Here is a 12,534-nt window from a genome sequence, read left to right on the forward strand (position 1 = left end):
TAGTCCTAGCAATTAATCCAGTTTTTCATGTACAACTTTTACTGCCTTTTCTCTTGCACTTCACCGTGTTTTTGATTCACACTTGACAGAGATCTTAAGCTCCTGCTGCAGTTCATCCCATCGAGTTGTTGAATGAGCAAAGAAATTATAAGTGGCTCCAATTATACCAAAAAAAGGTAATAATTGTTGTTTCCTGACCTGCAGCAAGAAGACATGCTAAGTTCAAACTATGGTTGTCACAGTTTATAAACACTGCTTTTGGATTGTTGTTCAGAATTCTTTGTTGAATGCCTGACAGGTTACTTGACATGACAGCAGCATTATCATAACATTGTGAACAACAATCACTCAATAAAATTCCATCCGCTTATAATGTTGTGCTTATTGTTTTCTCAATATTAGCAGTGTCTTTTTTCCTTTATCTGTATAAAGTCAATAAATGGCTCTTTGACTTCTACGTTTCTTATCTTAAAGTCAATGTCAACAAACCGAATCACTTGGGCCAATTGCTCACACTGGGCTAAATTAGGTGTGGAATCAAACAGAATTCCGTAGTATTTGTTTCTACGAATTTCTGACAAACAATAATTTTGCACATGTGAAGCCTTGAGATTTACAAACTCATTTTGGATTTCAGGAGAAAGATAAGATGTTGACATTTGCTTGTTTTTAACACGCTCTAAATGCTCTCTCATAACTGGATCATACTTTGCTAATAACTGCAAAAATGACAGGAAATTTCCAGATTTTTCGTTTGAGGTTATGTCCTCAATATGACCACGAAATGCAAGATTGTGAGAAGCTAAATATTGTGTACAATCCAGCAACTGTCACAGTACACCTCTCCATTTACTTTTTTCTTGCTGAATTTGCCTTTGCAGCTCTTCATCAATGCGACTTTGAAGATGAATTTGGTGCTCAGTTTCTTTCCAAGCAGCAAATGACTCACGATGACTGTCACTATTTTCATTTCCAATTTTTTTCTAGTTAGAGAATCCACCCTGTGTTTTGAAAGCAGACTGACTATCGGATGTCATACATGTAGATGAAAAAAGAAGACAACAAAAGCAGTATGCTGCTTTATGTAGAGGTGAATACACCCACCAGGAACTATTGACCTCTTGTTCATTCAGAGGTGTCATTTCAAGCAAAATGCAGTCACAGAATGGCCATTTTTGGCATCAAATGGACCTTCTTTATGTTGAAATTCATGTGCTCCAACTTTAACAATTTCTGTGCGATGTGCATGTGTTACAACTGCTGAGCCTGTTGTATCAATCTTCATAAATCCAATATCCCTGTGTGTTAAAATATTTATTAGGTCATCCTCTTTTAGCTTAGCAACACTATTCTGTGGATTTGTTTCTGACAAAGTGGAATCCTCATGTTTATTATTATTATTGTAGCTTTCAACAGGACAGAGAACAGTTTCTTCATTGTTTCTGTTTCAAATGAAATAGCATGTTCACAGTCTTGCACTTTGACCTCTTTGCTGCCATCAAAAGGAACAGATGCTGGCTTACTCGTGTCATCACTTCCAGCAAGGAAAGCTATCATCAATTTGCTTGACTCCACCATTGAAGCTGCGAATTGTGCATGTCTTTTGTGTCCCTGTGCTCCACTTTCTTTTTCGACAAAATAGGCTTAAAGAATAAATTAATAAATACTCACTAAACTATTTAGTTGCAACATGCAAATTGTCAGATGTAAGGAAGCATTCTACTTTCCTAAGTTCCTAACCACAAATTATATTCAAATTATACAATTATAGTTGCAACTCAGGGCTAGTTCTTGATGGTTTGTCTTGATGGCTGGATCATGTAAATGTTATGGTATGCATTTTGCTGCCACCCCCATGTTGATCTTCATCTCTTCTCCAATGCATCTCTTACAGGTTGTTGTGCATCTCTGGATGACTCCATGACCTCAGAGGTTTGTTTCATGTTGAGTGTACTTTCCAAGTCAGTATTCTGGAACTTTTGGCTGCCCGTTGAACAAGTTCCTATTTCCTACCTTGACTTGTGTGGATCACTTGGTTATGATTCACTCTGACAATTCTACAGTTGCTTCCTATATTAATCATTAGAGTGAGACTCACTCCAGGGACCTTTGCTTTCATATGTTGGACTTTCTGTTTTGGGCTCACTCACTATGGGTTTGTCTGCCTGTCATGTATGGGGAGCTTTGAACTTGGTGTAAATCATTTCTCTTGCCCACACAGGATTCTTCCTACAGAGATATCACTAAATCATCAATATTTTCACAACTCCTCTTAATTCAAAACTTCCTTTCATCTGGTCTACAGTACCTCACCCAGCTGCTCTGGTTGTGGATGCCCCCAGCCAGGAATGGTCTCATATCTCTCTGTATTTGTAATCTTAGCTACAACTTTATATATCCTTCTTTCACCTAGGAGTGTCATCCCTTCATCTTCATATGTGGAATTTGTCCAGTTCTTTGCTTATGAGTTAGGTTTTCCAGCCATGTAGCCCTTCTTTTATCTCATTTGTGTCACCCTTTTTTTCTCTATGTCAATCAATAACAATACCATTGATCCATTTGTCACTCTCTCCTACCAGGCCATCCTCTCGTATCCCACCCTTCAGCCTTTTTTCCCTCATTGTTCATCTGAGGATTCAGTTTTTTTTCCCATAGCAGGCTATCAGACAGTCTTGTTTACTGCTTTTCAACTTTTTTTGTTATGGTTCCATCATTTTCACCCCTATTCTTTCTGCTGTTTTAGTCCTTCCTCATTCTTTGTTCTCCTTCTCTATTTCAGTTGCTCAGCTGGAACCTTAATGTGGTTCTACATGCTCTTAAACAAGCCCCATTTAAACCATGGGCTTCTTGCTCATTATAACACCTCTCTCTCTCAAAACCTATTTCCTTCTTTTTCTTACTTGTAATCATCACAGATCTGACCATTATGTACTGGATGCCTCGTATACTTTGTTTCACAGATCATCCTTAATCCTGTTCCATGACTGATGGTTTCTTCTTGTAACTTCGGTGGTTTGGAGAGAGATTGTTCCTTTTCTCTCTCAATTATCTCATGTCAGTCTTGGTTTTCTATGATCATACTGATCCTGATAGTCTTTTGTCCATTCGAGATTCCCACAATCCTTTTTTTTGGGGGGGTGCTATAGAACCCCCTCTTCTTCAGGGTTTTCATGCCCTTTATGCTCACTGGATGGATTTGATGACTTCATTTGGATCATTTATTTCTCTCTGGATGAGGATGCAGGCTGTATCATGTCTCATCACATTAAATCTGTCAGTTGATGCTTTCTGGCCTCACAATTTCAACAGCCCTTGGATGAAATCTGTTCACCTTCAGGATATCACCTATTTTTAGTTGTCATTCTCCAGTTTACTTAACATCTAATGGACAAGTACATTTTTTACTTCCTTACCCATTTCTATTCTTTTATGACTCGTTTCTTGGAACCCACATTGAGTTAGGGTAACAGAAAATGTTAAACACATCTGCTGCAATGGCTTCTTATGTTCCCACTGTTAACATGGGGTTTTCTGCAAGACCACTAGAGTGGTTTGTGTGTGTGTATATATATATATAATGTATCTTCCATAGACTATTATGATAAAATCCAGCATTAGGGGAGTGTCTGTCCATTTCCCTGACTCACCAGCTTTTCAAATTAAATTTCACAGTAAACCATTGCATTTTCTCCAGTAAAAGACATTTATAACATTTAGGCCTAATCAAATTAGGGCACCTCTCTGGTGTCTCTCCAATGTAAATTCCTCTCTCCCTGGTTGTTCAGTGGAGAATGGGAGACCCTCACCACTTGCTGAGGTGGTCAACTTGAAGAGTTCCTCACTGGTTGTGTGATCCCTCCTGAGAGAGTCAGAATAGACTGCACAATGCAAGGGAATAGGGAAGGATGTGTAGTTAATGTAGTGCAAGTCACCCCTCTTATATAATATGCCAAATTCTCAGTGGATTGGCCTGCTGTATGAGGCAAGGTGTACTGCTCTTACAACAGGAAGAGACATTTGTCCTCATTTCTGTAATGTATGGTGAATAAATGATACAACAGGACAATACCAAACCTTACAGTTTGATCTCTGCATTAGCCACATTACTTCTCATTTCCAACCAGTAGATTGTGTGCAAATGTCTGTGCATTTTTCCACATCCCTGAGACACATTGGCTTTGCTTTCCTCATTTCATACTTCAATCTGGATCAAGAGATGGATGTGGTACACAAGAGTGTTGCTGCTTTGCTAAACCCCCACAATAGAGTCACACTCCAGGGCTTTCCCCTTCATTCATCTTTTCTGAAGACTCATTTAGGTTTTTGCAATTGCACCAGCCCTTCCACCCCATCAAAATGGGATTATAGCTACTGTGTGAAGAGAGGTAAAAATACTGTTTTAGAAGTTAACATTTTCCTTACCTGAAAATGTATTTCTGATAGATACTTACCTCACTGCACACTTTCCCATCCTTCCTCCCCACTTCCAGTGCACATTATTTTTGCTTTATCTAAGAATAATGTTAATTTTGAGTGCAATTGGTTATGAGCATTTATTGTGCATGGAGAATGCATCACCCTGCTATTGGTGGAAGACTAATTGCAGGATGATTATATCAAGTACTAGCACAGTTCTTGTAGAAACTCATGTGAAGAGAGGTAAATATCTATCAGAAACACATTTTTAGGTAGGGAAAATGTTAACATTCACAATACACATTTTCTCTGTAGCTGACCAATTAGAAAACAGGTACAAGAATGTTGAACAAGAGTGAAACAGAGTACAGTGAAACTGTATCATGAAACAATAAGTAAGTTCCTTGATATGTCAGTTTACAGAAAGTAACCCCTCAGGCTGAATTTAACATGACCCCAATCAGATTTAGGATGTTCCAAGTTAGACTGTAGAAGATTTCAAAATGTTTTGTGTATATGAAATACATGCTATGTCAAAGTAAGGTATATTGTAAAATCAGTTTGCTCTAAAATTTAATATGAATAAGTGATTAGAGGTTCTAGAAAAATGTGGTCCAGAAAAACTTGGTCCCAGGAAAATTAGCTACCAAGAAGAATTTCATTTGAAAATAAGAAGTTGTGGTCATAAAATAATTAACAATATCCATGCATTTTTATTGTAAGTCAATATTTAAAAAAATTATAAGCCTACATTTAAAAATTTAATGTCAAAATGCACAGTAATAGGGTTAAGTAAATGTAATTAGGTTATGTGTGATTGCCTTCAAAAAACTAATTTTATTGTTCTATTGTTCGATGTTTTCCCTTTTTTAAAGGTCTGTCACTACAGCAACCCTTGACAGAACTTTGGCTGAACTTGCAGCATGATTGTGCTGTCCGATGTAAGCAATAATTTCTGATATTGCTGTATCAGGCACTGTGATCCATCTGGGGACTGAATATTCTGGGACCAAATATTCTAGAATTGAATGTTTTAGACCAAATTTTCAGGACCTGGATTAGGGTTCTTTTCATGAATTGTAACTTGCAATCCTGCAGCATTTTAGAGAATGCTGTCTGTACACAACAGCAGTTTACTATTTAATATACAGCTTTGATTATATACTTTGAACCAAAACACAAGTTTATTAATTTTTGTCAAAACTAAGAACAACATTTATGTTATTCAGAGTCATTTCCTGTCAAATTCAGTTTGAATTATGCAGGAGAATCAAATTTGTGACTTTTTTGAAGGTGATCTTTTATTTTTTGTTAATTTTTTCAGAAATTTCTATGTGACAATTTCGATTTATGAACATGAAAACAATGTTATAATGAATGATGCAAGATAATCTCATGACTTTATTAAAATATTTTTAATGTCAACTTATGCAAGGTATTTTTTACTTAGAAATGTGTAATTTATATGCCAATGATTTGTTTTATGTTCAGTGCATTATTAAAAGTATATTGATTGAAATTTTTAGGAGAACTTGAAGTCTATAACTAATAGTATTTCTGAGGTTTTAAAGTTTAAAAGCCTAGATATATAATGTGTATTACTTTTGCCTGTTTGAAAAGTGCAATTTATTTTTAAATTTTGATTGTACTATTTAGTATATTGAATGTCATTACTTTTTTTACTTGTTGTTATTATTGCATTGTTAGCATAATGTATGTATTTAGGACTAACGTAAGTTTATTAAGCTGCCAAAATATCATGAGGTATTATTCAAATTATGGCTGAAAATATCATTAACAGTGAATGCACCTAACTGATGAAACAGTGTATTGCAACCTTTATAATAGAAGTGCATGTTTAATTAGCTATACTGATTGCTTGGTTGATTTGTAGTTTTGCTCTTAGTAATCAGCTTGCTCTTATAGGAAATTAATATTAATCATCTCCCCCCCCCCCAAATACTGTTTAATCTTTTTGAGGTTGTATTAGTTAACTTCAAGCTTTCATTTGTTATTTCACAGGGTTTGAGTGATTATCAGGCATACACAAAGTTTCCTGATATAGTTAACCAGCTACAGGATGTTATACGTGAGATCTCAGCAGGAACTGCTGCATTGGTGGCATTGATACTTAAAAATAAACTATATGTTGCCAGTGTTGGTAAGTCAAATATTATTTAAAATTTGTATGAGACAAACTGATGTGAAATCATGGTGGGTCTTATAAGTTTTTGTCATAAAATTTGCTAGGACTATCTTCATACTAATATTGGCACAAAAATTTCAGCCTGAGCATTGGAAACACTTAATTTGACCCCATACAAAATGTTGTTTTTGATAACATCAGCCAACAGCTGAACCTCCTGTTTTGTTTGACCATGTTCATATTTTGTGTAAAGCAGCTATTCAGATATCAAATTGAGCATTGCATCCTAGCACCAAAAGATGTGTAATATCTTTAGTAAAGATAAATTAATTGCATTTTCAAAACTGTCTACACAAAATGTTGTTCAAGTAGAGTTTATCTAGATGAATATGTAGCTAATCCATCAAATCGTTGTCATGATCACCTCCATCTAGTAATTTCTAATTCACAGTCAGTCTCATTGTGTTGTTCCCTTAACAACTTATTGAATGAACTGGACAATAATATCTAAAACAGTCTCCAAAAAAAATTATTATCCATAAAGAACCATTACCAAAATAATTAATGAAACAAAACTAAGGAAGTTATCATATGTAAAAACATTAAGCAGTCATAAAATAGTAACATTATTATCAACACAATTCATTGAAAAAGTCGGTGGAAACCTTGCCAAGCTATGGAACCAGGTATTAAAGAAAACATAACATCAACATCACTTTTTAATTATACAAAACTGGGATTAATATCAAGAATATCCAAGAAATTATCTTACTGTAAAACAAAATATATGAGTAATGTACATGACTAATTGCAGTTTATGTACTTATTCTTGTGTAGGTGAAATGAGGAGACACATGAACATCAAGCTCAAAAGACCATATACATTTAAACACCTTGAGAAATCAAAAATGTCATAACAAAAAACAATTTTGAAATTATATATCTGTATAGAGACTGCCCTTAACTGGTAGAAAAAATTTACTGAATAATTATCATTGTTAATTTCACTCCAAAGAGAAAGCAATTTTCATTATAATTGTTGTATTATTTGGTTTTGCTAAGATCTAGACCTTGAACTCTCTCTTCTCTAATTCCTTTCACTCCATTATAAGTCATAATTTTGATATTTTTGTTACTCAATCACAAGTCCCTACCACTTGTACCAGTCTTCAATCTGATTTAATCATTACAAGATAAAGTCAGATTTTCTCTTGACATTTAACATAGTCTACTTGTATTTCAATCCTTATGAGGAATTTGTGATATGATAATTTTCTGACCTTAATAATTTTGTTTCTTTTATTAATTTCTTATTACGTTTAGCTTGTTTCAATCTAGAATACATTGATGCCTATGATTTTTTTCTCATTTCCTTTCTAGTTTTTATTTTAGATGATAGACCAAGTATTACATTTAACATAACATATGGACACTTTTGATCTTCAAAGCAGTCCTAGCACTCCCTCTCTTGGGAAAAATAATAATTCAAACCCACATTTGATTTTTTAAGGAAATCATCAAATAATTATTTCAAACTTTTGATAACTTTCAATCTCTACTACTGCTGAAGGTAACCTCATTCTATAAGCCAATCATCTTTTACTAAACATACTTGGAGCTGAATTCAAAACAATATAAGTAAATAGAGAAGTTGGAAATTATGGTTTCTCTTTCTGTTAATGAGTATTTGTTAGTAGCATCGATGATATAAATTAAGAGATCTTACACTATCTTTATAAGATAACCCTTCCAATCCTGGAATCAGCTTTGTAACCTGCCTTTGAACCTTTTCCAATAAATCAGTATCATTTTTCAATTAAGATGTTCAAACTGTACACAGTATTGCAGTTGGGGCCTAACTACAGGTTATTAACTCTTGACTTGTAATAAGTTTGTCTATAAGTACACCCTAAATTTCTATCAGCTTTGCTCTAACAGCACTACTTTGCTGATTTGAGTGATTTTTTTCTACTAATGTGCCAAAGTTTTTTTTTCTTCAGTCACACTTTTGAGTAGATTCTCATCTATATTGAAAGTGTGATTCAAGTTATGATAATCCATATGCATTACCTTGGACTTGCTATAATTAAAGGTGATTTGCCAAATGTTCGTTTACCTTACCAATTGATCCAAGTTATTCCATAATACTTCAACATTCTTAATACTGCTAGAAATATCTAAGGGTTGAATTTCATCAGCAAACTTTACTAATTATGCCCATATTAATATCATTAATGTAAATAAGAAAGGGGAAAAGTCTAAGCTTTGAATCCTCAGGTACTCCACTAGTAACAAGAGTCCACTTTCATTGGACTCCATTTATAACAACCTTTTCCTTTTTTTCTCCAACCAATGACCCCACAAACCAAACTAATCTATCCTCAACCCTTTCCAGTATGGTCTTCGTAGTCAATCTTTGATGTGGAACCTTTATCAAAAGCTTTACGCTAAGATAACTTACCTCCTTTCACAGATATAGCTATTCTCATTCAGTGCTGCCCTCTATATGCAAATTTTTCGCATGCCACTAGCCTTTATCTCCTATGTTCTCCATGATCAACGTGGTTCAATTGCATCTTCCATTTAAATCATCATGTGACAACCCTCCACCAATAGAAGTGCAACACACCCTCCTGACGCAAGTGACTCGATTCTACCGAACTATCAGCTATCATTTGGCAGCGCTATGATCATGACATTTTTGTTTGTGCTCTCTTCCAGCATTTACAAAAAACTTTCATATAAACTGGGAATATTTTTCTATGTTTTTTCCCTAATTCACTTTTACAATTTTAAGTGATCACTTATTTTTATTGTTCTTTAATTTGTTTTTGGTTTTCACCAGAATTTATGTTTCCACCTAGAAATTGATCTCATTTACTTCTAGCACAAAGCTTCAGGTGGCAGTACTCAATGGAGGAATTTTCGGCTTTCATATGTCTGGAGATTGATCATTATATGTGTTGACCTTCATCAGGCCTTGAATTTGGAAATCCATACATTTCGACTATGGTCTGTCGACTTTGGACAGATATTCTGTTATACTGTTATAGATTTTGAATATTTTTTTACCTTAATATTATTATTTGTTGAAGAAAGCAATATATATATAACTTGAGTTAGGTTTGTAAGGTTAGGGTTTTCAATCAGAGCTTAATGATAACCTTTGTCCTACAATGTTAGATTAGGCTTAACAAGTGTTTTTGTTATTTCAGGTTAAACTGTCATTCATTTTATTGGTAAATTGTAAATTAGGTTATTTATATTGTTTTCTTCAACAAATACTTTTAAATGAATTTTTATTGTCAATACATACATACTTAAATGTACAGCATAAAGACTATTTCATCTTCGTAATTATTTATATTTTCTACATCTTACAATTAATTTGGTTTGTGAGGACCCCTAGGGCTGAGGTCTGTCCAGCCTTCTCCCAGTATTGCTTCTTTCTCCTAAAGGTTCATTTTGCCTTAGCTTATCATAAGGCTGATTGTTTTTCCTTTCTTGATTCTTTGCTTTGGGGGGGGTGGATCCTGATAATCTTATCTTTTTTTATCCCTCACCAAGTTTTCCAGCCTTTGACTTCCTCTATCAACTCTCCTACAGGAATTGTTCAGCATACTCCTCCTTTCTAAGGCATTCTACTTAATTCTTGGGGATTTTCATGAGATACCTTCCCCTTCCTTACCTCCACATTGGAGTGATTGATATCTTTGGCTCTTTCCCTACACATGTGGCTTCTTTGCTTTTGGGATCTTCTTGGATGGGATACTGTCTTGTACCAACTTCATTTACTGCCCATTTTCACTTGGGACTTATGGCCAGTTCTTTTCCTCCACTGGTCTGTTTTTTTTTGGGGGGTGTGTGCTTCTGTGACTTTAGCATCATGTGGGATATTTGTAATGCTCCATTTGATTTTTCTTTTTTGGTTGCTCATTTGTCTCATTCTGAGCCATTGCATTCTTTATTCATGTTCCATTTACTTGTGCTACCTCTAATGGTTCCTCCATTAGTTGTTTATTCTCGATGTTGATTGGAGTTCTGTGATTGATATGTCCCATCCATCTTCTTGATTCTTTCCCAATTTACTATGTTTTTCTTTATCACATTTCTCCAGGACTGAAGATGCTCAAGGTAGACGTTTCACATCCTTATAGCAATGTTCCTTTTTTTCATCCCTCGTGATGCTATCTTAGGTTTGTTCACCACAGGATTCAGTACTAGTTTCATACCTTACCCTTTTAACCCTGTTTCAGATCCATCAGTCTTTTGTCAGGTGGTCAGTTTTACCCACCTTCAGCATGATGGAGGATTGTACTTATACCACAACTTGGTTGTCTAACTTGTGTTAGCTCATTCCATACTGGAGTTGTCACAACATACTCATCCTCTTCTTACCCACACAGCTCAGGTGGTTGGGTTTTCTAGTTGAAGAAGTCTTTTCCATTACCTACCTAACATTCTTGTCTTTTATGGGGTGTTTTTTTCAACACTCAACTCCATCTGGCCCATATTTCTCCTCTTTGACTACTTTTAATGGTGCTTTCAGTTATCCATGCCATTACTGTTCTGTCATGTTGGGAGATGTGGCTTCTATGGAAGCACTTATCCGCTTTGGTCTGGCACACAAGCAATCTCTTCAGGGGATGCTCCAAAAACCATGGAATCTTGATAGGGTAACTTTTCTACTTCCCTCTTCGACAATATTGGTGGTTGAATAAAGCTCCCATGTCATCAAGACCACTCCATCCCTTTTGTCCAGGTTTGTTTCTCTTCCCTGATGCTTATCTCTAAAGTTGGGGAGCATGGATCAATCAATATGAGGTTTCAGGACAATGGTATATGTCTGAAAGATCTTATCATGTTGATGCTCTGGAACTTCTGGCAGTCCAATGTGCTCTGGTTTACTTTCTTCCTTTTGTCCAGATTTGACTAACCATGATTCATTCCAGCAATTCAATGGTGGTGGCTTATATCACTCAACAAGGGTGCACTAGTTCTAGTTCCCATTGTGGTCTATCTTGGATCTCCCATTTTTGGCCCACACACTTGATATACTTCTCCTAGCATGTCATGTTCTGTGTGTGTTCAACCTTGTTATAGATTTCCTTTCTAGTCTCAACCCACTTTATCCCATAGAGTGGTCTCTTGATCCTCAAAATTTTCCAGTAGCTCTAACTCTAGTGGGGTACTCATCAGTGGGATATGTTTGCCTCTTTCCTTGATTCCAAGTTGCTTCTTTTTCATTTTCAGTCTCCAGTTCCTCATCCACTGGCTTTGCATTTATACAGGATTGGGACAAGTTTATACCTTTATTTCATCAGTCCATCCATTATTTTCCCGGGATGATTTTGTTCATCCATGCTACTCTGTGTCAGATCTTTCTGATTGCTTCTTCCTGGCTGGATCGATTTTTTTCTAACCTACATTTTGGAGACTCATGGGGCATGTTCTTCCCTTTTGTCATTTTTCTTTCCTTCCATCTCCCACCTTTATTCCCAGTTAGATCTGGATGGCCTTCCATGTCCCATACGTGTTTTTGGTTGTTTAATTGACTTCAAGACTTCTTTCTGTTGGTTCCCTTTCCCACAGTTTCATTCCCTGGTACCACTTCTCTGTTCATGACTTTTCTCTTACCAGCTGGATTTGGTTTTTGATTTAATTGTTTTGTTTTTCTTCCTTGTCTCCTTCTTCCCTACATTTCTGGTGTCTTCACTCTGATCAGACACCTTACCTTTTACCTGCATCTCACACCCTTCGTACCTTGGAAGTACTTCTTCTATCACGTACTGGGACTACACTTCATAGGTTTATGTGCCATTATCTGCCTCGGATAGCTGTTTCTTCCTCATTGGGATACTGTTTTCCACCTGTCACCATCATTTACTCTTTGGTGAGACTGTGACTGGGTAAGTTACTTTTTTATATATGTACCTCTTCTTTTTTAGAGGTATGTCCCTTTTTTCTTTAAG

The 12,534-nt window shown here is 35.7% G+C and overlaps 1 protein-coding gene across 1 annotated transcript in view; it reads left to right on the forward strand.

The window, feature by feature from the left end:
• Nucleotides 1-12,534, forward strand: part of LOC106469452 (TGF-beta-activated kinase 1 and MAP3K7-binding protein 1-like) — an 87,376-nt gene that overhangs the window by 37,749 nt on the left and 37,093 nt on the right. The window contains exon 3 of the mRNA XM_022397972.1: nucleotides 6,439-6,577. Coding sequence (XP_022253680.1) covers nucleotides 6,439-6,577 — 139 coding nt within the window. The remainder of the gene's footprint in view (nucleotides 1-6,438; nucleotides 6,578-12,534) is intronic.

The sequence above is a fragment of the Limulus polyphemus genome, unplaced genomic scaffold (assembly GCF_000517525.1).
Source record: "Limulus polyphemus unplaced genomic scaffold, Limulus_polyphemus-2.1.2 Scaffold3495, whole genome shotgun sequence".
In the NCBI taxonomy this organism is placed as follows: domain Eukaryota; kingdom Metazoa; phylum Arthropoda; class Merostomata; order Xiphosura; family Limulidae; genus Limulus; species Limulus polyphemus.